The sequence below is a fragment of the Chiloscyllium punctatum genome, chromosome 3 (genome assembly GCF_047496795.1).
Source record: "Chiloscyllium punctatum isolate Juve2018m chromosome 3, sChiPun1.3, whole genome shotgun sequence".
NCBI classification, from domain to species: Eukaryota; Metazoa; Chordata; class Chondrichthyes; order Orectolobiformes; family Hemiscylliidae; genus Chiloscyllium; species Chiloscyllium punctatum.
In genome coordinates, this window is record NC_092741.1 from 157,254,092 (window position 1) to 157,279,846 (window position 25,755).

Sequence of the window (25,755 nt, forward strand, 5' to 3'; positions counted from 1 at the left end):
GTGTGCTAACTCCATCTTCACCTAAAGCATGTGAAGAAACTATTTTGGACTCAAAATGGCACCTGAACGTTGATTTACAGATGCAGCACTGTCAAATTCTGCAGCCCTTAAGTAGCTGTTAAATTATTTCAATTAGCCACAATTTCTCCGTAGAATTACATTGACCACAGACAGCACTATAAGTAACAAGGTAATCTGTTTCAGTGAAGGATGACCAGGACAGGATTGGATTTAGGTGGGTGTTGGGAGCTGGATCAGTTTCAAGTGCACCCATATCTATTGTAACAGTGGGTGGATCTCAAGGTAAGCAATCCACTCTAGAGATGTTGTTCTATGATTATAATACATAAAAAAGACTCTGTTCCTCACACTTTTGCAGCGACTCAATGTGAGCGAGCACTGAGTATTTGGATAGAAATGGTCTGCAGGAATATAGGAAAAGGCAGGAGACTGGCTCTAGGTAATAGTGTACAGTGGACATTGCTGGATTTCTTTGCTTGAGGTCACCTGCCTGGGGTTTCTGACTGCTACGGAGCTAGTTTTCTGTTTGAATAGAGCTTTGCATGCAAGAGATTGTCTGGTTTTCAGTTGAGGAACAGACTGCTGAAGTCATCTATTTTGTCTTTCTGAAATACCTCTTACTGAGAATTCAATGTGAAACCCAATTATCCAAATGAAGTGCATTTGGAAGACAGCACAATACTGGGCTTCCTGAACAAGCTGCACCTGCCAAAATATGAAAGATGACTGCACCTGTCTAGTGGCCTATATGTGCCAGAATGTCAGACTGTCAGCAATTTGAATAGTTCATATATTAGTTTTCATTCCCTCAAGAACTAACTGTTATTTCCCAAAATTTTGTTTTGGCCAAAATGAATCTCTGCAGACAATTAAAAAAAATTATTTGATGTGTGTGTGCACTTTGGATGATTATACAGGGGTAAACATTTATACTTTCATTTTAAAATTGTGTTTTAAGCCTTGCATCTTCATTAAAAAAGTTTTGTTCTATCATAAATCAATAGTTTTGTGTTATTAAAGAAAGCTGGTTGTTGGATCTTTTTTATTGTAAATCTAATACCATGGAAGCATACAATTGGCCATATCAGGAACTGGGTTAAACAGTTACATTGATGTGATCTGTGGGATAGTAGCATTGGAAATACCGAGCACTCCTCTCACCTTGGTCATAACCTTTTACATATCAGGTTCTTTGAGGCTTGAGCTGAAGGTATTTGCAACATCTCACTGTTTCTATCTATTACTTCACTGACACCATTCAGAAACCGCAGGAGAGCAGGGCATTGGTTAGGCCACTGTTGGAACTGCAATTCTGGTGTCCTTCCTACTGGAAAGATGTTGCGAAACTTAAAAGGGTTCAGAAAAGATTTACAAGGATGTTGCCAGGCTTGGAGGATTTGAGCTACAGGGAGAGGCTGAACAGGTTGGGGCTGTTTTCCCTGGAGTTTTGGAGGCTGAGGGGGTGACCTTATAGAGGTTTACAAAATTATGAGGGGCATGGATAAGGCAAATAGGCAAAGTCTTAGAGGGCATAGGTTTAGGGTGAGAGGGGAAAGATATAAAAGAGAGCTACGGGGCAACTTTTTCACACAGAGAGTGGTACGTGTATGGAATGAGCTGCTAGAGGAAGTGGTGGAGGCTGGTACAATTGCAACATTTAAGAGGCATTTGGATGGGTATATGAATAGGAAGGGTTTGGAGGGACATGGGCTGGGTGCTGGCAGGTGGGACTAGATTGGGTTGCGATATCTGGTCGGCATGGACAGGTTGAACTGAAGGGTCTGTTCCCATGCTGTACATCTCTATGATTCTATGAGAGGCAATGAATATGGAATTTCACAAGATATGCAGGCTTTCGATGTGCAGGGTGACACTGAATGCAGACATCAAATGTAATCTCTCCAATGTACCAGAACTGAAATTATTTCAATCCAGTTGGCGTGCATATTCCAATAAATCAAACAGTTCAATGCCATACAACCTGGCAGCAATAAAGATGTCTTCATTCTGAGGCACTGTACCAACTACAATAGCCCGCATGGAAATCCAGAAGGAAGCCCTGCATTGGGTAGCATACATACAATTAAAGTCATGTTGCTGGAGCATACCGCTGGGATATGGAACACTATGGGATATTCTGACTGGATTCTGACCACTGGCATATTCTAACTGGATTGTTTTACTGTGGCAGCATCTTGGCTGGGTACAGCTGCTGACCTTCAGGAGCAGAGACAGCAAATGGATGTGGAGGATGACCCTGAGCAGCAGTTGGGTTTGGAAGGCCTGATTTCAGCCTGCACCATCTCAGGCTGGGTGGGCAGGCTGGCTGACAAGCAACCTTTAATTGGTAGGAGACAGTGAGGACTGCAGATGTTGGAGATCAGAGTCAAGAGTGTGGCTCTGGAAAAGCACAGCAGGTCAGGCTGCAGGAGAATCAACGTTTCCTGATGAAGAGTTTATGCCTGAAACGTCAATTCTCCTGCTCCTCGGATGCTGCTTAACCTGCTGTGCTTTTGCAGCACTACACTCTCGAACCTTTAATTGGTGCCAGCCTCTCGATATTGTGCCCAGTGATGATACCAACAGCTAGTGGGTTTAACACTGGCTGCAAGCTGCAATTATGGTAAACAATAGGCAGCTTGCACTTGGCAAATTGACTGCATTGAAAGCAAAGGGCATAACTGATTGCCCCATTGCAAGCTCTGTGCCGACCTTTGAGGGCTATTGAACTTATCTTCCAAGTAGTATACATCAGTAATTCTACGCAACTTACATAATCAGCAGATTATTCAAATTAAAACATTTGATTTGCCATCGTGTTTACTGAAATGTTCATTAAATTCTTCTGGTTTTTTTTAGTTGAGATAACCAAGATACAAACACTACTCCAGTGGATATCCTGGTCCACTCCTCCTCCATTCTAACACACCCCTCACAATCCCCTGCAATCGCAAAAGGTGTAACATCTGCCCATTTACTTCCTCCATCCTCACCAGCCAAGGCCCAAAATGCACCTTCCAGGTGAAGGAGCAATTTACCTGCAGTTCACTCAATCTAGTCCACTGCTCACAGTATGGTCTCCCTTACACTGAGGAGTCAAAACACAGACTGGGCATGCAGTAAAAGTGACACCGAGCTTCTAGTTGCCTGCCCCACATCTGTCTCAGGCTTGCTGCAGTGCTCCAATGAAGGTCAGCGCAAGCTGGAAGAACAGCATCACATTTTCCACTTGGGGACACTGCAGCCTTCAGGATTCAATACTGAGTTTAATAATTATAGCCTGAACACTTTCATGTCCTCTATTGAGCCCCACATCCCAGCACCTGTCATGGCAAGAGCTGCTTTCAGCACAACCAACTCACTTTCACTCACTTACGGTTCCCATCATTCGCTTTTCTCCTTTTGCGGATTACTATCAACCATCACTTCATCTGCCTAAATCTTGTTCACTTTATCTCTGGGTTCCATCTCCACCCACACACTCATTCCTTTTAACCCCCAGCCCCTGTCTTCAGTATATATACTACCTTCTCCTAGCTGCTATCAGTTCTGAAGAAGGGTCACTGGACTCAAAGTATTAGCTCTGTTTTCTCTCCACACTGCTGCCAGACCCGCTGAGCTTCTTCAGCAATAAAACAGCTGACTCCCAACTGGAAATGGAACTGATGGCACATTTGCTTGAATCATTATTTGCTCACTTCTGGGACTGGATAAAAATTTTAATCAACTGACAGGGTGGAAGTCTCTTTTAGTAGGTTTAAGTAAAGAATTACTCTCATTATTCCATGGAAGTACAACTTAATCCAAAACTGTCTGGATCAAAAAGCTAACTATCATGCAAGCTGAACTCCTGGAGAGGAACTGGTACAATACCAATGTATTCAAACAGTTGGGGGAAGAATAAGATCGACTAATAGTAACAATCATACAATTTGCTCACCATAAAGTCCTTTCCTGGCAGGATTCACTATGGACAAATCATTGCAGGGACTTCCACCAATCACCAGGTCAAATGGTCCCCACTCCAGTAGCTGAAGGAAAAATATAATTTTAGCACAACTTCAAGACACAGTTACTGAGCTGTCATTTAAATACCATAGCTAAGTGTCAGTTTAATTCATACTGACAGGTGTTGTACTACAAGTCATTTTCTGGTCTCTGATGTTTGCAAGGATGTCTCAGACTAAGTTCTTGTCTCAGTTCTTTGCTTTCAAACAAAAACTATGGCTCATGTGACATGATAGCACAGCAGGCTGTGGATTTGTTAGCATCCTTTTTTTGGCTCCATGAGCACCCTTAGAATTTATGAATGGGGTTCACTGTGGTGTATATATGATTGTGGTATGACATACTGATGCATGAGTTAATGCACACACAGTGACTGTACTGCTGAAAGTACATGGAGTTTGCACATTGTGAGATTAATAAGCAGGCAACATCGATCTAAAACGAGTATTCCACTTCAGTTAAAGGCTAACACCATAGATCAGTTGGAGGCATCACATACTAACTCTGCCCCAAACCAGAGGCAAACGGAAATCCCCTCTCCCATCTTCCAATTGTTGTGTGACTGTACTGACCATAATTATGATGTCATCTCCAATCTGCAATTGATTCAACATGGCAAACCGAAAGGTGCCGACTGATGGACAAAATGTTGTCCATTGATGACGACTCTGGCGAGTAAATGTAAATTTACCCAGCATACGCACAATCTAGTCACATGGCCATACGTGGTAAGACAGAGAAGACCAGCGAATCTCTAACTCAACAGCTCCCCTTTCCCTGCACTGCTCTGGACACGCTCTACACCTGACAAACTTTGCTATCAAATGCTGCTTGATACTGTGACAATACTATGGCTTTAAGTGGTCTTTTTTTAATGGAGAGAGCTTGAGACAGAGGTACTGAGCAGTCTATTCAAAGCCAATCAAGTAAATAGCTTGTGAGGCCTTGTGTTTAATTAAAAGTTGTAACAATAAAAGCAGTCTGTATGGGTGGGGTCAAGCTCCCACAGTCGTTTTTGCTTTCTGCAGTTGCTGCAGTCCTGAAGCTGTATGTGGAAGCTCTTTCTCCTCTCTGTTACAGCTAACAGCTGGGGTTCTCTTCCTGCTGCTAGAATTGCATGTGAGACAATCTATTTTATTGAATTTGCCTTTGCCAAGGGTGTGCTTAAGAGTTGTTACTATATTAGAACAGTTATTATTTTAATCATTTCAATAAAGTTACAGTTAAGCCAATTTTAAAAAATATTTTGTTTGTATTTTAAGTACAATGCATGAAAAAAGTGTGTTTGCCTCCAACCGGATAGTTTAACCAATTAAATTACATCTGGAACACAATGCCTGGCACTTGCCTTTTAAAATAAGAAAAAGTAAGTGTCTAGACCATCTCCTTCATATGTTTTGAGGGGGGTTTGGTACAACCTCATCACCATGAAGGGACAATCTTTGCCAACAACCACTTAGTGAGCAGTACAGCCTGAGGAGGAAGATGAAGGAAAGAGACAATCCAGAGAGTTCCTTTTTGCCTGGGCTGCTCTTAAAGAACCTGCCCAAATTCAAAACAGCTAACTGCAATTCTAATTCCCCATTTGCTAAGAGTTCCACACCATACCCATCCTTCTCTATTACTGACCATCATAGCATCTGCTTGGCAACAAGCTAAAAACAAAAGCCAACACAAAATACATATTCCAAATTTACAAAGCAAAATGTGACAAACTGCAACTCATCAGCGTTGTGCATTCCCAAGTGCCTGTCCTTCCAAGTTCCCTAACCTGTGCTATTATTTCTACATAGCGATACTTCACTGGTTGCTGTCTGTCTGCTGGAAGGCTGATGATTTTTAATGTAGATGGTCATTGAAGAAATCGATCTCACACAGCTTCAGGCCTTGAAAGCCCTACTATGGCCTGCAACATATTAGTTTGGATGGCAACTATTCGGCTGGCTGACTGACAAGCAATACCCATTGTGATAGCAACAAGCTGTGTTTATATGCCTTTAGCCTGAGCTTTCAGTATAGTACTCAGTTGTTAATGACTACTGCTTCTTCTGTAATGGAAACTGTGACATTTTCCAGCAGATGTTGCACCACTTCGATCCGTAAGTGTGTGACCAGGGATGGTCAAAACCTGCATACTGAAAAAGACATACTCCAAGATCTCTGTGCCAAACCAGTACTGGACTCTTCCTATTTCCTTGATATTTTCTGCAAGCTATGTGGTCTGTTTCCTGATGTATCAATTATTTTGTCATCCATCGATGTTCTTCTCCAGAATGCCTGAAGCTGCTCATGTGAGTCCTCTCAGCAGTACATGCAACTGCATCACCTATTGAGCAGACACCCACAATATCCTTACACACTGCTCTGGCTGCAGGACACAGGCATCTGATGAGTCACCATATACAGATCTATCTTAAAGCTGTCCCGCAAGATGCACAGTGTCAGACAGTACCTGGAAGTTTGAAATTAAGTGACAACTCTATGTCTTCATCAATCCCTTGCTGGTGTTTGGTGACTGCCTGGTTAGGATACATCTCTTGCAAATCAGAAAGGAAAAATGCATAAGGATAGGAAAACAGCGGAGAACAGGGGAAAGCAAGTAATATACATACAATGTTAAAATCTGAAGAGGCTGTGGGATAAGAGGGAAGTGGGATTGGAGATGGTGGATTAGGTGTGAGGCTGTCTACATCTTCTAGCACTTAAGACCTGCTTCTGGCCAAGACCTCAGGAATTGCTGTTCCAATAATGACCAACATCATTCCTCCACAGGGGTTAGGACATACAGGTCCACTTGTTGCCCTCCACTGTGCCCTATCAAGTCTGCCAGAGAGGAAAGTGTGCGACTGAATAGGATGCAACCTGATGTTGCCATCACGGTTGAATAGTTTACAACTTGTGAAATATAGTATGAGGTTTGCAGCACTGAACAGTGAAGTAAACTATACAAACTATATATAGGTATGCATTCTTATGACAGTGTGTTGACAGCTTAGTGTTGGAGCTATGCTGATTTGACTAATGTCTGAGATCAGTTATACAGTTAGTAATATATAAGATGAAAATACATTCTTTGACGATCACTTGTGTGAGGTCCTCAAAGTCTTGTATCCAGTTCCTGGGGGTTTGATGCCTGCCAATAACTATCCTGGCTATTGGATCCCACTACCTTTCAACTGTGCATTTCAGCTGCCTCCTCTCGTGTGGAGAAAAGGAATGTCGCTTTTCACCCAACCACCAATGCAGTATCTCAAAACTTTGGAGCTTGCTCCTTCTTTCATTCACAGGTCAGATCTCTAAGCACCTGCTCCAACCACAACACAGATCCCCCTTATTTTAAAAAAAAGATGCAAGTCCCTTATGATATTGGCACTGGCTACTGCACCAAAAGAAAACACTGATAGTGCTGGTGGGAACAGCGATCATTCAAATAGGCAGGCACATAGAAATGCAGGTATTTTAGATTAGATTAGATTAGATTAGATTAGATTACTTACAGTGTGGAAACAGGCCCTTCGGCCCAACAAGTCCACACCGTCCCGCCGAAGCGTAACCCACCCATACCCCTACATCTACATTTACCCCTTACCTAACACTGCCATTATTTAGCACGAGTTAAATGCATGTCATGATCTCCAACTCTAATCTCTTGGGCTACCGATGTCACCCATGGTTTGCCTTGGAATAATTGGACAAGGTTTCAGAGCTAAGATTCACCAGATTCTGCAAACTTGAGCACTTCCATTGGTATTCTGGGGTAGAAAGGGAACTTTGGTAGAAGGAACTCACAGCAGCAGATGAAGAGTGATTTAGGATTGCTTCTTCTTTATTGCAAATAATGCAATGTGCAATTTTATGTGGCATTTGGAAGGAAAAACATAAAATCTAAAAAGCAGATTGAAAAAGAATTTTATGATTTACAAATTTAAGAACGAAATTTGGCTGTAAATCTATGTGCCACTGCACTATACCACGACAAGTATGCAAGTCTTAAAATACAAAACACTGCTCAACTGCATTGGATTTCTAAAATTGTGACAGAATTGTGTTTTTATCTTCAGTATTTTTTCCTGATACGAACTCTATTTTCCTATCAGAAAAACAATACAAGTTTAGACTGATGTTAATCTCTGGGCTAAATATGTGTAAATATTTATTTGGATTGACTGAACTGTACTGAAATCCCTTCAGCTGCCACTGGTGGAGGAGCAGAATTACCAGGGACTATTTCAATTCACTTTTTTTTTCAAACAATTACACTCTCAAATTCAGGAAGACATTTAGATTCTGTATTTGACAGATGTAAACAAAGAATTTGCCTCATTGTTGTTTTGTTTCCTTCACTGACTTATGATGTTAAAAGTTCTTTCATCTCTCAAAGGGTTGTGAATCTGTAGAATTCAATACACAAGCGTGTGGTGGATGAAAGGGAGACTGACTAATTTTCAGGAGGATAGAGAGATGTTTAATTATTAATAGGCTAAAGGATTATGGAGAGTGGGCAGCAAAGTGGAGTTGAGGCTGAGATGAGATCAGCCACTATAATGTGGAGCAGGCTGGAGGAACTGATTTGCCTACTCTAGCTCCCAGTTCTAATGTTCTTATAGCACTCCTTTCCTTTAAATCAATCATCAACCTTTCCTCAAAACACCAATTTATCTTGACCCCATTGGCTAAATTTCCTTCTCTTTCCAAATATTACATGAATACATTAACACTTCCCAAACTGGTGCCCATCTTGCTTGGACTCCACGTTTAAGTTCCCCAAGTACGTTTATACCTTTTCATATAAAAATGTTACTTTGATAAAGGGAAGCTATCACTGTTTATCCTTCATACCATGCATGTACCCTTTAACACAGCTTACCACATCACCTTGTTCCAATGACTCTGCATTGTTATCTAGCAGGTAGGACAACAATTGTTTGGTTCCATTATCATCTAACTAATCAAAGATAGGTGTATTACCAGCAATGAAAGCAGCTGAAGTTATTGTAGTCCTCTGCCTCACAGTGTACAAAGTGGATAGCACATTTAGGGTGGTGGTAATATCAGTTTAAGGTGTGAAGGCACATTAGCAATGTGTAACTGTGAAGCAGTCCAAGAGATACAAGCAGGTAGTGCAGGAGTCTCCTGATACACTTTGGTCACTGGTGAAGGCAAACTCTCAGAGGTGCAGTCAGAGTCAAGTTGGTAGCTTAGCAGTAGGATGGGTCAAACAAACAGTGGAAGGGGAAGCAACAGGTCTTTCTGTGGGTGTAAACGTAAATGGTGCTTTGCTTCACTGGTATCAAAGTCTAGGATGTCACAGAATGGCTGCAGAGCATTCCTTTTGTGGAGGGTGAACAGCCAGAACTCATTATCAATGTTCATATAAATGAAATAGCTAAAAAGGGGGAATGAGGTCCTTAAATCAGATTTCAGGAAGATAGGAAGGAGATTATAAAGTAGGATTTCCAAAGCAACAACCTCAGGATTAATCCCAGTTTTAAATGCCTGTGAGCAGAGAAACAGGAGAACGGAGTGATTGAACTCATGGTTGGAAAACCCCAGTAAGGAGGGAGGGTGTCAGAATTCTGGGGCAGATGGGACCTGTACCAGATGGATGTGGTGTATCTTGGCAGGATTGCGACTATTGTCCTCAGAGGGAGGATTTAAATTAGACTGGCAAGGAGATCAGATGCAAGGGAAGCAAAACTAGTAAAAGGAAGTAGAAGAGTAGCCAGTAAAAATAGAAGATCACTGAGAGATTGGCAAGCATCAAGTAGGACCAAAATGGAGAATAAAGATTAAAAAGATGAATTAAAGACACTCTACCGAATGCACATTGCATTTATATAAATGCAAATGATGATCTGAATGTACAAACTGAAATAAATGGAGATTATTTAGTTGCCTTTTCAGAACCTTGGCTACAGTGTAGCCAAGATTAGGAACCAAGGAATGATTAAGAGTGGTATGCAAAAAGAAAAAGGAGATGGGAAGGGGCTCCTCCCAAAGATCACATTAGTAAGAGAGGGACCTAGATTGATGGATCAAGATGTAGAATCATTTTGTGTGCAGCTTAGAAACAGTGAGATGAAGCAAACATTGATGGCGTGGTCTGTAGAACATTTAAGTGTAATACTAATATTGGGCACTCCAAAATCAGGAAATTACAGATACATGTAACACGGATAATACAATAAGGAGCAACTTCAATTTGCAAATAAAGTGCCCCGACCAAGTCAGCATTAATGCCATGGAGAATAAATGTGTATACAAATAGGTTTCTGAAGCTATATGTTGAGGAGCCAACTAAGGATCAGGCTATTTTGGATTTGGTTTTCTAGTGACAAAGGGCTAATTAATAATCTTGCTGTAAAAGAAACTTTGGGAAATAGTGACCATAATTTACAGAATTTTATATGAAGGTATGAATGTGACAGAGTTCATTCTGAAACTAGAATCTTAAATATGAACAAAGGAAACTATGAAAGTATGAGGGCAAAATTGACTATGGTTGTTCGGGGAAAATACACTAAAAGATTTAATGTTAGACAGGCAATGATTAACATTTGAAGTAGTACTATGTGGTCTACAACAGATGAACATTTTTCTAAGGTACAAAGGAAAAGATGAATCAAATAAGATTGACAAAAGGTAAAGCTTGCATGGAATTAAAGGAATAGACTTATAAGAATGGCAAAAATAATAATAAGCCTGAGAATGGGGAACAACTTATATGGGTGGCATGGTGGCTCAATGGTTAGCACTGCTGCCTCTCAGCGCCAGGGACCCGGGTTTGATTCCAGCCTTAGGTGACTGTGTGGAGTTTGTACATTCTCCCTTCTCCTCATGGGTTTCCTCCGGGTGCTCCGGTTTACTCCCACAATTCAAAGGTGTGCAAGGTAGGTGCATTGGCCATGCTAAATTGCCCATAGTGTTCAGGGATGTGTGGATTAGGTACGTTTGTCAAGGGTATATGTAGAGCAATAGGGAAGGGGAATAGGTATGGATGGGTTACTCTTTGGAGGGTCAGTGTGGACTTGTTGGGCCAAATGGCCTGTTTCCATGCTGTCGGGATTCTATACTAATTTAGGACATTGCAAAAGAAGACAAAGGTACTGATAAGGCAAAAAGAATATGAATGTAAGTTGGAAAGGAGAATAAAGGAGGGCTCTGAAAACTTATATGCCAAAGGAATATGATTTAGAAAGGGTAAATGTGGGTCTGTTACAGGTAGGGACAGGAGAATTTGGAATTTTGGAATTCCACAGAATTGGAGAATAGAGAAATGGCAGAGTAAATAAAGTTGCTTTCCGTTTGTCTTCATGGAAGAAGATGTCTTCATAGAAAAGCTCAGAAAAACTTCTCGACTTGTGAAAGTGGAGAGTTAAAAAATATTGATGTTAGTAAAGTGGTACTAGCTAAAAATAGCTAGATTGATGTTTGAGAAACCTCTGTAAAAGCAAATATATTTCTCAACAATTATCTGCATCAAATTTACTTCCAGATTCTGATGCATGGAATCAATTTTAAAAGTATTCACGTACATGTTTTCGAGTAACATTTCGAACATCTCCCACATACATGATCTTCCCCTGGTGCCGGACCATACCCACTGTGATGGAATCATCACAGACCTCCGATGCAATGTAGCGTTCCACTTGAATCCCCAGATCCCTTAGCACAAGGAGTCCTGCAAACAGACAGATACAGTTGAACATTCAAAGAATAAGAATGGTCAGCCTGCCCACCTTTCACTGATAAATAATGCAAAAATAATGGTGAGTGACTAGCTAAATCCTTTTGGATTTTGCCAAAAATGGTTTTGGCTTAGTTATCATTTCAGTAGGCACAGCTAGAAAAGATGGCTCAACCTGCATTCCTCCTTTAAATAAAGGTTAAATTTACAAATATATTGCAATACATATTTTTAATCTTTGTGCAAAAGTCCAATTTTTACTGTCTGTCAACAAACCTAAATTAATGCATAAACAACACTATTTACGGAGCTGCCCTAAGAAATCAAAATATTAGCAACATTTCTAAGTTCAGGTTCAAACTTAAATAGGTATGAAACATATGAATAAAGCACTTTATTATAACAGCACTTTATAATTTTGTTTTTTTTTCTGTTGGATAGCTGCAACACTGCTTTTCAGTTACTGTTTAGGATTACTTTTCAGTTATTGTTCCGAACTAGTTCGTGGAGTCATTACCTAATATTGTGAACACAATAACTGAATGTTTCCAACTGAACATTCTTTATACTTAAATGAGACAACTTTCACATTGTTTCACTACTTAGGATCCTAATCAAAAAGTATTAGAAATATTAAATGAAACAACAGCATTAATAGAATATATATTTGATATGTTTGGACACAATTTTCATAAGATTTGGAATGACAATTAATCAAAGCAACAGATAATTTGTTGAGCCATGGAAACAAAGCCTACCTCTTTGAATAAACTTTTGCCTATCCCTCTTCTTTTTTATTGTGGACTAAGATCGTGAAATATCTTAAATTTCTCAGTACTAAAGTTTGTAAATATCCGAACATTTATTCCTATGAATCTTCTTCAAAGTCTCTGAGCAATAACAACCTTCCTTAGGTTCGAAAATTAAACTGTATGTATAACTCTAAATGTGATCCCTCCAAATCCCTTTAAGGCTTTACTCTTATACTCCAATTCTTTTATATGGTAGAACAGCATGCTATTTGCTCTCCCAAATCCTGCTATTGTACATATATTTAGTTGTTTGGTGATACAGAACTGAAGTATCACTGAAAAATAAGCATGGATGCTGAAGCTTTTCATCTTGCAATCATAAGCAAGGATGTCAATGTAAAGAGAAAACAACATTTTTACTGTTTACTGGAGGAGAGAAATGCTGATTGGTTGTTATGCTGACTCTGATTGGTATCAATATTATATGGAGAATGCACCAGTTAAATGATGACTGACAATTAACTGCCAACCTTGTTTACATTTTAAACTAGGCAGTTGGCTCGGTAGTGCCAACATTTAGCTAAGCATTGTTTGGTGTGGCTCAGGAATTCCATTCTGGCATGGTAGCGTCTGCCTATTTTCACACATGTAAAGACAGTGGGATGAGAAGGTGGCAGTAAATTGCTGGTCCCTGGTTTTTCTGAGCCCCCTCCCTGGTTATTGAAGAATTCCATTTCTGCTTGTGTTTTCCAATGCTTCTCCAAACTGTGAGCCTTCAAGGACCACAACCATCAACAATCGTCTCCGAGTTGTCAGTGTCAAAGTCAACCACTTTCATTTCTTGTTTGTAGGTGGCCTTGTAGAGGAGGTATGGACCACTCAGGAGGTTGTGACCCAATGGTTAATTCACAGTGCAGAAAATCTTTGGCAATCTAGCAGTCATTTATTGAATGAATTTGGCTGAACCAAACACACACTCATTGCTAAGCCAATGATATCTATGCTTCAGGATCACTGAATTGGTGACCTTATCCTACCAAATGGAACAGAGGACAGTCCTGCTCTTACCACTGTAGAAGGTACACCAGGAACACTCTTGACACATTCACAATTTTGCATTCTCAATCAGATTGCCATTGGTACACAATGTCTTCCTCAGTTTGAGTACAACAGCTGCAGCTTTTGCTATGTTGCTGTGATTCCAGCTTCAAGTTACAAGGGTGCTGCTGATTATTGAACCTAAATCCCTGCAATGTTGAAGCTGGTAGTATGGCAACCCTTAGATCACGACATTTGTCTTCCTGATGACAATGGTCAGACCAAAGCAATGAGGAATTTTGTCACTTTGTATACCTTAGTTGAGAGGCAGCTGTTAAGACATAGAAAATCGCTCACATTTTTCAGAATCTTGCATTGAATTTAATCAAACAATGTTGAGCTTAGTTTATTAACTGCTTTGTGGAAGGCCCATCTTCTCAAGTGGTTCAGAGAAGGAGTCATCGATAATGACCTGCACCTCAGTTTGAGTGAATGCACACACAAGTTCACATTGAATGCTAAATGCATTTTTCTCAGAATCTTCACCACCCAAGGGAAAGACAGCAGTCCCACAGACATCTGAAGGTAGTGGTACATCTTAAAACTTTCAACGTAAGAGCACAGTGATCCATCAACTTATGGATGCCAATTGATATGCGTGGTTTCTTCAACATTGTCAAATTGATCTAGGGTCCAAACACTCAAGGGCTGCCAGACCAAGATCCAAGCATGGCAGAGAGCACATTAAGAACAAGGAAGCAGCCTGTGCTCACTGGAGAGGACATTTGGAAGAACTCCTCAACCAAGAGTTTGCCACTTGAGTGTCCTAACTCTATTTCTTAACACCCTCTCAGTCCTGGTGCTTTCCTGGTCCAGAAGGAAGTTGTAAAGTTTATTGGCAGCTGAGAAACAATAAGACCTCTGCAGAAGATTGAATCCCTTCCAAAACTCTGAAACTTAGCAAGTGTTACACTCCCAATATGGAAACTTCATTTCCTTCACCAGGGAAGAGGACAGAAAGATGCTGTGATTGTGATAATGTTAGAGAAGGAAGACACATCTGATTGCAGTAACTGCGAAGGAGCCACAGGGAAGATCATTGCAAAGATCTTCTTATGTTGTCACCTCCCAGTGGCTGAAGAATTCTCTCAGACCCACAGTGTGGTTTTCATCCATAGACAATCTTCACTGCTCAGCAAGTCCCAGAAAAAAAGGAAGAAACACGCCAACATTACAAAGTCATTCTTTCACAGCCTCAGGAAAGTTTTTAAGTCTGTCAATTGTAAAGACTTCGGAGTATCCTATCCAAATTTAGCTGCTCAGACATTTCTTACTATGTTCCGAATTTAGAAGAACATACTAAGACATGATTGTCACCAATAGGACAAGTTACAGACCTGATCTTGAAGGTGACTGAAGTTAAACAAAGTTGTCTGATAACACTAACCCTCTTCTCCATTTTCCTCAGGGTAGCACTGCATCTCTTGTCCAATAAATGACTTGGGCATTGAAACTATCTACAGAGCAGCCAAGAAACAGTTCAACCGACATCTCCCTCAATCCAAAACCAAAATCACTTCTCTATCTAACTTCAGTTCATCAAAAACCCTGGATTCAGATATTCAGTCTGTCATATAAGCCATTAATTATAATTATAAATAGTTGAAGATCAAGCACTATCCTTGTATTCTTGTAGCTACAGTTTGCCTATCAGAAAATGATCCATTGACTCTGGTTCTTCTTTTTGTCTGTTAACTTCATGTTAACATGACCCAAACCATTTTAACCTTTTCAACCTCAGCAACATCTCTAGGTTTATCAAACACGATTTCAATTTGATTAAATCGCAATGAGTCATGCCTTTATCAATGGATTCTAGGATTTCCTAATGAATGGAATTAGGCAAACTGTTTTAAAGCTGCCTGCTTATTTTCTCCTTTTTCTTGAATAGCAGGGTTACTTTTGATGCCTTCCGATACTCTGTCATGCAAAAGTCATCCTCAACTGCTGGAAGTGAGAAGGTTGGAGCACCTAAGTGATTAAAAACACTCTGGGTTGGGTGGAAGAAACATCGATAAATCTAAGTTGACAAAAGGGAAAAAAGGCAGCTTTCAATGAGGGGTTGTGGTAATAGTAGGGAAAGGAATTTAAGGAAAAATGTCTGTTTGGATAACTCGCAAACATTTTTCTTACAAATAGTTAGGTTATGATTTATGTTAAAATCATGTTTGTATTTGAAATGAGTTCACAAAAACTGAAAATTCAATTTTTCACCATATCCTTGAACCAACAGGTCAAAGCGGTGTGACAAAAATATGTGGCGAAGCTACTCAAATGCAAATAGCAATCACAAGTAATTTTCCACAATGATCAAGACGACTAATTAACTTGCTAAGAAGAATAATTATCATGCTAAAATCAACACTATTTCTTCAGTGTTCACACAATATGTTGATGCAATTTATTTACTGTTTAATTGTTTAGAACCAGCTATACTTGCAGACCATCATATTGGGTGAAGCCCTATATATTCCAAACCAAACTTAAGCTCTCAGTTGAGACATAAAGAACAGCTCTGAACAGCATCTTTCGACAATATATTCAATTTATCATAGCTCAATATTAATTGGAATTATTTTCAAAAGCAGTTTTGACAGGGCAGTTCCCCCTGGTTTATCACCTTCAATACTGATAAAGGCAAATCTTTATGTCATGAATTATTCAGTGTGAACAGAAAAAGGAGGAATACTTGATTTGAAACAGTTTTGAATTATATCACACTAAATGGTGCCTGCCCCAGTTAAGTAAACATATAGCTGCCTGAGTCAAGTACTCCCAGTCTAAAGATTTGAGCATTTAATCTAAGATAATATGTCAGCGTGATACTGAAGGCCTCTGCATTGTCACAGATGATGTCTTTTAACATAGGCAGTCGATCAAAGGAACAGTAGGCTATTCAGTGTATTAAGTTTCTTCTATCATTCAAATGTAAAATTAAGAAGATCTCTCAGTTTTATGAGAGAGTTGCACACTTTTACCAATTTTTGTGTGAAAAATAAATTCCTAAATAGTTCATGTTTGACTTTAAGGTTTTGTTGCCTTATGCCTGACTGAATTACCCACTGAAAAAGTTTCTTTTTCTTTCTATTCCATAAATTCTTTATAATAGCCTAAAATTATCAGTTTATATTCCAGTTTCCAGAGAACATGGGCTGTGTGGTGGCTCAGTGGTTATCACTGTTGTCTTTCAGCACCAGGCTTGGGCGACTGTCTGAAGGGAGTTTGTACATTCTTCCTGTATTTGTGCGGGTTTCCTTCAGGTGCTCCGGTTTCCTCCCCCAGTCCAAGATGTGCAGGTTAGGTAGACTGGCCATGTTAAAACTGCCCCACTGTCCAAGGATGTGCAGGCTAGGTGAATTAGCCATGGGAAATGCAGGATTACTGGGATAGGGTTAGGGGGTGGGTGGGAGGTGGGGGAGGGGGGGGGCGTTGAGTCTGGGTGGGATGCTCTTCAGAGAATTGGTGAGGACCTGATGGGCTGAATGGCCTGCTTCCAAACTGTAAGGATTTTATGATTTGATATTCTCAGGAGAATAAGAACAAGATGATTTGATATTCTCAGGAGTAAAATGTGCAAGTAGATGAAATGAATTCATTATGTTTATCATAATGAAGCAGAGCATTTCCATAGTAAATTTGAAAGGTGATGATATTTCTTTGCAAAAAAACCAGTAGTATTGGCTGTTTCTGTGGCTTGATTAACTAAATTAAACTTGTTAATGTTAATTATTTAAAGAATAAATCTTTAAACAAGGGGGAATTCACTGACAAATAGACAGTTGTGGTGACATTTTTGGTGTCACTATTTCAACATTGTGGTTGTTAAGGGAATCTCCATAATCTAACCTTTGGTCTTCTGGTAACATTCTGATGGATTTGCACTCTGTGAAGACCAATTTACCCTTTCTGATGTGTAATTTCCAACACTGTACACAGTAATCCACATATGATACAATTAGGGCTTGTTATAGCATTTTCCATTACAGCAACATTTCCAAAGTTTCTCCCACATTGTATCTATTCTGCAAATTGTAAAGTTTAATATTCCATCAGCCATTTTAATGATTTCTTCTTTCTAATTAGCACATTACACCGGTCTGGGAATAAACTCCTAAATTTCTTTAGACTTCACTGTTCTTAGCAATGAACCATTCTCACTCAGTTGGATTTGCAAGATTCCATAGTAAGTTCCCCAGCTGACCTCATTAATATTTATCCCTCAGCCATACCATCAAAAAGACAATCCAGTTTCTTATATGTCTGCGATTTTTGGGACAAATACACTTCATTACAACAGTAACTACATAAGTATTTCATTGGCTGTGATACACTTAATTGTCCAAAGCTCATGAAAGACTCTTTATTAATGCAAGTGTTTTCTTCATCATCAACATTAAATGAATTTTAATTAAAGCAGCCCTGACACAGAAAAAAATTCATCGATGAGCAGAAAAATATAAAATTGTGTTAATACACTTTGCATTTCATGGTTTCTGCATATGGTCTCTTTAAACCTCACCACTAGGTTTTTTTCTTCCAATTGCCAACTAACTCAGTTTTAGAGTTTTCTGTTTCAGAGGTACAGCATTTGGTAGATACCTCATTCCAGGAAAAATCTGCAATCTGCAACCTAACTTAGAGGAAAAGTGAAATGTATAAAAGATTTCAACAACTCCCTTAACAACCACAGTGTCGAAATAGTGACATCAAAAATGTCACCACAACTGTCTATTTGTCAGTGAACCCTCCTTGACTAAAGATTTATTATTAAAAAATTAACATTAACGAGTTTAATTAATCAAGCCACTGAAACAGTTGAGAGAGTGTGGCACTGGAAAAGCACAGCAGGCCAGGCAGCATCTGAGTAGCAAGAGAAGCCCTTCATCAGGAAGGGCTTTTGCCCCAAATATCGATTCTCCTGCTCCTCAGACGCTGCCTGACCTGCTGTACTTTTCCAGCACCACACTCTCGACTCTGATCTCCAGCATCTTCAATCCTCACTTTCTCCAAGCCACTAAAACAGCCAATACTACTATTCTTTTTTGCAAAGTAATATCATCTCCTTTCAAATTTATTAGGGAAATACTCTGCTTAATTATGATAAACATGATGAGTTCATTTCATCTACTTCCACATTTTACTCCTGAGAATATCAAAATCTTCCCTGACTCTAGGTTTCATACAATTTTTAGTTTTTTTTTGCATTTTCCACAAGATTGTGTTGCTTGGTAGAGCATGTTTTGTCCATCCCTAACTGTCCTGTAGATGATGGTGGGGAGCTGCCTTTTTGAACTGCAATCTTTGGCATGTAGACATCCACAGTGCTGCTAGGAAAGCAGTTCCAGGATTCTTGCCCAGCAACTGAATAAACAGTAAGACAGTTTTAAGTGCTGAGTGGCTTGGAGGGAAACTTGCAATAGGTCATCTTCCCATGCATCTGCCGCTCTTCTTCTAGGTGGTTGTAGGTTCTGTTTAAGGAGCCCAGATGAGTAGTTGCAGTGCAATGTTTAGACAGTATATAGTGTTAATGTTGTGCTCAGTGATGGAAAGAGTGAACACTGAAGGTGGTTGGATAGGGTACAAGTCAACTGGGCTACTTTGACCTGGATGATGTCAAACTTCTTGTGGATTGTTGGAGCCACACTCATCAGACAAGTCGATATATTTCTTCATACTCCTGACTTGTGCCTTGTAGATGGCAAGCAGGTATTGGGGAATTAGGAGGTTACTCACTACAGAATCCCCAGCCTGCTTTTGTACTGCAGAATTTATATGGCTGGTTCAGTTCAGTACCTGGTAAATGGTCACCTGAAGGGTGTTGATAATGGAGGATTCAGCAATGATAGTGACATTGAATGTCAAGAGACGGCTCGATTTTCTCTTGCTAGAGAAAGTCATTGCCTGGCGCAAATGCTACTTGTCACTTAGCAGTCAAGCCTGGATGTTATCTGGGTCTTGTTACATTTGAACATGGACTGCTAAACATTGCATAATCATCAGTGAACATCTCCACTGCTGACTTTATGATGGAGAAAAGATCGTTGCTGAAGCTGAAGACAGTTAGGCTAGGACCCTATCATGAGGAATTCCTCAGACTGAAAAGACTGACCACCAAGAATCAAAACAATTTTCCTTCATGGTAGTTATAACTGCCAAAATGGTTTGTGCAGAGGAACATGCTTAGGTTTAGGGAGTTTTATTACAAACTCAGTGATTGACGATTAACAACTAGTAACTTCTCCAAGGCGATCAGAACATTCTGTTGCACATTTTACACACTTACAGAATTTTATTTTTAAAATTCTGACATATCTGTTGGTAATATTTAATATAGAGGATGCAGTGCTATAACTTTTATTGATGTGAAGCAGCTAAATATATGTCTGATACAAGTAGAATGCAAGTATCGAAATATTACTTGAAGCGTTACAGGACCATAAAGCATTTCTTATAACTTAAATCAATTGAGATCTATTAGTTGATAACTTACTCTAAAATACAGTTTCAGATTTTTTCCCCCGATAGTTAACTATTCCTTTCTTTACACCCCAGCATTTCTTACTGTTCTAGAGGTACTTAATCCCATGTTCTGGAACTAATTCCAAAACATATGTTTCTCTCTGACTTTCTTCTCCTCTGTATTTTTTTGAGTCAAACTCCGGCTGAAACTTCAATGTCGTGTGAAATTGAAAATGGTTGAAACCAGATAAAAGACAGTGTCATAGTGAACAGAAGACCCAGCAGTGCAGTGCAGTAAGCTGAAGAATAGGAAAGCTGGATCCAGAAGATGTAAATAGAAAATACCCAGGTTGCCGCAGGGTTGTTTCTTTCTGATACCTAAAGCAACGGACTAACCAGGCATGGTCGTGCAATGCTGTTACTGAGGATTCAGATAAACACAAAACTCTTGTGAGCAGAACTGGACAATTTCTGGAGGAACGTGCTGTATAAATGAGGACCATGCTCATGGAAGTTCAATTAGAGGGGAACTGCAATTCAGTGGGAATCAGTGGCTAAATCCTTGAAGAAAAGGAACTGGAATGTTACTGGAGGAAGACTTGAAGGACTTTGTGGCAGAAACTGGTGTCATTTATGTTGAGTGCACTGTCTAGACAATCCGTGTAAGGAGATCTATCTTTGCTGTACCTATTTAATTTATATCGTATTATGATTTGCCTTTCAATTCACATTTAGTTTACACTGATTTTGGTTTAGTAGTTAAATGCTTGCTCGCTGGTACCTCATTGGCATAGTTCAGTAAATTCAATTCTTTTGGCTGTTAGTTTTCACCAGAATCATAATGACTAACTTGCTAGACTATTTCAGAGGGCAGCTAAGAATCAATCACATTGCTGTTGGTCTGGCTAGCACATGTAGACCAGACTAGTTAAGAATGACATATCATCTTCCCTGAAAGATATTAGTAAATCAAATGTGTTTACATAGAAACAAAGACATAGAAACTATGAGCTGGAGTAGGCCATTCAGGGTTTTGAGCCTGCTCCACCATTCAATGTGTTCATGTCTGGTCCTCTATCTTAATGCTATATTTCCATTCCTCTCACCGTGCCCGATGACACTATTAATATCTAAAAATGTATTTCGCTCATTCCTGAATATTTTCAGTGACTCGGCTTTCAACCTTATTCGTAGCGAATGTCACAAGTTCACTACTCTTAGAGTGAAGACATTTACCCTCACATCAGACTTACATTATCTTACTCATATCCTGAGATTGTGTGCCCAGGTTCTAGACTCCCCAGTCAGGGAAAACATGCTCTTTACAGCCCTGGCAGAATCTTATACATTTCAATCTGATTCTCCTTATGCTTCTAAACTGCAACAAACTTCTAAACTCTGGTGAATACAAGCTCAATCTCTCCTTGTAGGTCAGTCTTGCCCTCTCCAGTATCAGCCCAGTGAACCTCTGCTGAACTCCCTGTATGGCAAGTATATCCTTTCTTAGGTAAGGAGACCAAAACTGTACACCAGGTGTGGCCCTTGCTTCATTGCTAAAGCAAAATGTGTAGCACGCATGCTTCTAATTCACAAAAGACCATTTTGTTAAAGCCCAAACAAATCAAAATACGATCAATCAAGCTAGGTTTCAGTGTGGAATCTGACTCATCCAATAATAATAATAACATACATGTACAATGTATTCATCGTTAAGTACTGCTATTCAACATTTGACACTGAAAACTAACAATTACAAGCATGGATTTGCACTGTTTCAGGTTATGATTGCTGTAGATTGTAAAAATGTAAAATTTATTTTTCTTTACTTTTCCATTCTGTCACATTTTTTTTCTCTCTTAGTTAAATCTTACTTTTCCTCTCTTTGTTTCGCATTCTCTATCTGATTTGACACTGTCTAATTTATATTTCCTTCCCAGCCCTTGAGCAGTTAGTTTTACAATCCTTCAATTCAATTAGTTCAGAAAATGTGCTGTTGCTTGACCTTCACTCAGGTCATATACAGTCACTTTTCCCCAGGGACATTACCAGCTCTCATATTCAAAAAATCCAAAAGCCTAAATGTGAAAAGGCAAGTCTAAGGGCAAATGCTGATAGAATCATTGCTGCAACAACTGATGACCCATTGCATCAATATATTAATGATCACCAGAAGCAGGCGAGAGGCACCATTAAGACTCACTTAATAAACTGCACTGATCAATCCAATTTGAGGTTTGAATACATTATCGAGGCTAACACCTGTGTATAATTCTCAGGGTATTCACTGACAGATGTGCTGTTGTTAACGGAATATATTTTGATATGGTACAGTATAAGCTGAATTATCTACCCCTTTCAGTGCATAGAAACTGGAGTAGATGCTATTTAAGCTGAAACATTCATAACAAAGCCATTATTACGGGCTATTATTAAATTTGTGACTTCGTCTGCAATGCCCTGTTAATCATGTTCTGAAAACTCCTTTGCTAAGACGCTTTGACAACACTTGTTTCAAGATCATTTTTTAGATAAATTACCTTTGTCAACTAATTTTTGGCATTCATTTTATATCACAATAAATCAACAGACCTTTCAAATCCCACAGCAATTTAATGGAGAGAAGATGGCAGGTTACTGGTAACTGAGTTAATCTATTTCATGGCTACCATATCTGAGAGCAAAATAATGCTAAAGAGAACCAACCAAACAAAGTCATAGAACAGTTATTTTTTAACCTGATGGTAGCATTTTTAACACCTATATCTATTAACATTTGAAATCTTTCAAATGGGGCAACAGTCAGGAAAATGATGCATTTAAAACAAAAATAGCAGGTCACTTTTATTTATAAAATGCGACTTGGTATGCAGTTTGTCACTGAATATGTACATTTGGCTTTATACGCTACCTGTGGCTATGCCATCAAAAAGTGACAGTACTCGAACGGGTTTTCTCTTCTCAGCAGCAATGGGTGCAAACAACTTTGGTGGGTCCTGCAAATTTAAGTGAATAAAAAAAAATCAAGAGAATTTCAGACCAGTGCATGACATTATAGAAAAATCCCTTGGAAAAATCGATTGCACTAGTGATCCTTCCTTGGCTAAGTTAATTGATTAATGAATTGTAAATAATCAAACTTCCTTTTGTTTATTAATATTTTCTTTAAAGTATGCGACAAAAGTTTATACTGACATGTGATCAACAAACTATAAGTGCAGTCCCTTCCCCAGCTACCCCTGCCCCCCGCCCCCACAATCCCGCCTTAGTTTCTCAAGGACAGGAAAAGTAATAAACTCAGAATAGGTCTGTGGTACTTAACAATGCCTGTCCTCGTTAAGTTTTAATTTTAGTGAGGTGGCTGGATGGAGCTAAGCAAGGTCAGTTGCATGACTGAGAGAAGGTGTAGTTTGATGAGGCACTTTAGAGTCCAGCAAGGCACAAGGCTCCCTACATCATGTTACAAAAATGCAGTAATTTGAAGAATGTGTTGGCAGCCTACCCTCTCCTTGGTTCCAAGCCTTCATGCTGTCATCAGAAATATGGGAAATTTACACTTCGTCAACTTGTGCCTAAAAATATCAATGTCCAAAATGCAACCACAACAATTTGCTGGGCCATGGAATAAAATAGATTGTAGCAACATGGATACAAAAGCAGCTGAGTGATAGAAAACAGAGTCATGGTTAACAGATGTTTTCTCGTTTGCAGTGGAGTTATTGTTGTGACCATTGCTTTTCCTCATGCATATTAATGATCGAGACCTTGGGATACATTGTCAAAGTATGTGGATGATTTGACATTTGGAAGCATTGAGACCCATTAGGCGGATATGGACAAGGTAGTGGAGTGAGCGATAGATGGCAGATGAAGTTCAATGCAGTTAATGAGAAGTGATACATCTTAGAAGGAAGAACATGGAAAGCCAATAAAGGGCACAAATCTAAAGGGGGTGCAGGACCAGAGGGTCTTAGGTGTAATGTTACTTTTACATTTAATGGCAATTGAATGGATGGAAAGGCCATATAATAATGCATATGGTAACCTAATCTTTAATAGGGACATATAAAACAGCAGCAAGGAGGATATGTTGAAATTGCCTCAGCTAGAATACTGTGTTTAGCCTGGGCAGTGCACTTTAAGAAGGATGTGAAAAGACCGGAGAGTGTGCAAAAGTGGTCAATGAGCATGGTTCAAGGCATGAGGAATTTCTGTTATGAGAACAGACTGAGCAAAATGTGACTGTGCTCTTGGAGGGGAAAAGAAGTTGAAAAGCAGCACTTCAAAAGTAATAATCTCTGGATCACTCGCTGTGCCATGCAGTAATGGATACAGAAAGAAAGATATAGCAACTGAATACATGGCTGGAGAGATGGTGCAGGAGAAAGTGCTTTTGATTTGAGACATTGGCGTTATATACAAGAGAACCTTTTGAAACAGACATCATGCCCACTCTTTCAGTGAGAGTTTAATATCACTGGTTTTTAGGGCTCTTGTGGCGCAATGGTAGTGTGCGTATCTCTGGGCCAAAAGGTTCGGGTTCAAGTCCCCTCTGGCTCAGACATGCCGTCATGTGCTCTGTACAGGTTGATTAAAAATATCTATTTCAGTCAACCACTTCCATAAACTCCCAGCCTAACAATGATTACTAGCTCCCCATGTTTCTATAAGCAATTTAAACCCAATTAACCCTTTATTAACATATCCATCACTTGATCCCATATTCATTAGGTGTTAGGCATTTGTTCAGACCAGATTAGATGATAATTATTGGGACTGTTTCTGGGGGAAGTGGAATCTGTAGAAGTGGATGGGTGGCATCTGAACAGGACTGGGCTGATATCCTCACAGGGCAGTTTGCTAATATTGCTGAGGTGAATTTAAACTAGATTGGCAGTGGCAATTGGATCCTGACAAATAGTTCAGAGGGGGGGAGTAATTGGGATGGGATTGGAAGTTAAAATACAAGCAAATGAGGAAGCATAGACTAGATCAGAAAGAATTGAGTTTAAGAAGGCTAAATTGAATATTTTAATGCAAGGAACCTGAGAAATAGCTGAGGGCTTAGTTGAAAGATGGGCAGGACTGGCAGCTCAACATTCCTGTGCACATGGTATTCAGACATAACAGAGGGGAGCAGAAAAGTGTGTGTGTAATATTGTTGTCTTAGGCTTTCAAATATTCCAGTAGTCTGGCAGGCAGTCTCATTCAGGTGTAACATTCTCGGCCTGACATTGTGGTCTTCTTTGGAGGCTTCCAGCCCAGTATTCTAGTGGCCTGGCTTGGTGGTCTTGTCAGAGAATGACGGTGTCGTCCTGGCTGCGTCTTCAGGGCATTCCATCATTTCTTAAATCAGCGTTCCCCTGAGCCTTTAACTGAACTGTGACGAACTTCGTCTTAATTTAACATTTTTCTTATTATGTATGACTTCTGTCATTGATGTAGGCAGTACGTTGGGGTCAAAAAATGTTTCATTTTTACATGTAAATGTACATATACCATAAATTTCTATTCTATTCTGTGTTGATCAAGGCATCATTTATAGCAGTGAAGATGGATGAATTCTTGGAAATCATCAAAAGAGACTATATGGGTAAAAGTCAAAAACACAAAAGTGACAAACATGCTGTTGGGTGCAAACTACTGGCCACAAAACTGTCAGGAAAAGATAAATGACCAAACATGCGATCATGTTTTAGGCAAGTCTCAAAGGTAAAAGACTGAGAGTTGTAG

At 39.6% G+C, this 25,755-nt stretch overlaps 1 protein-coding gene across 12 annotated transcripts in view; it reads right to left on the bottom strand.

Moving 5' to 3' along the window:
- Positions 1–25,755, bottom strand: part of LOC140467006 (DNA (cytosine-5)-methyltransferase 3A-like) — a 638,661-nt gene that overhangs the window by 79,330 nt on the left and 533,576 nt on the right. For all 12 annotated transcript variants that reach the window (XM_072563080.1, XM_072563028.1, XM_072563020.1 and 9 more), the window contains 3 exons: positions 22,934–23,018; positions 11,565–11,710; positions 3,962–4,052 (listed from right to left, as the gene is read on the bottom strand). In XM_072563080.1, coding sequence (XP_072419181.1) covers positions 3,962–4,052; positions 11,565–11,710; positions 22,934–23,018 — 322 coding nt within the window. The remainder of the gene's footprint in view (positions 1–3,961; positions 4,053–11,564; positions 11,711–22,933; positions 23,019–25,755) is intronic.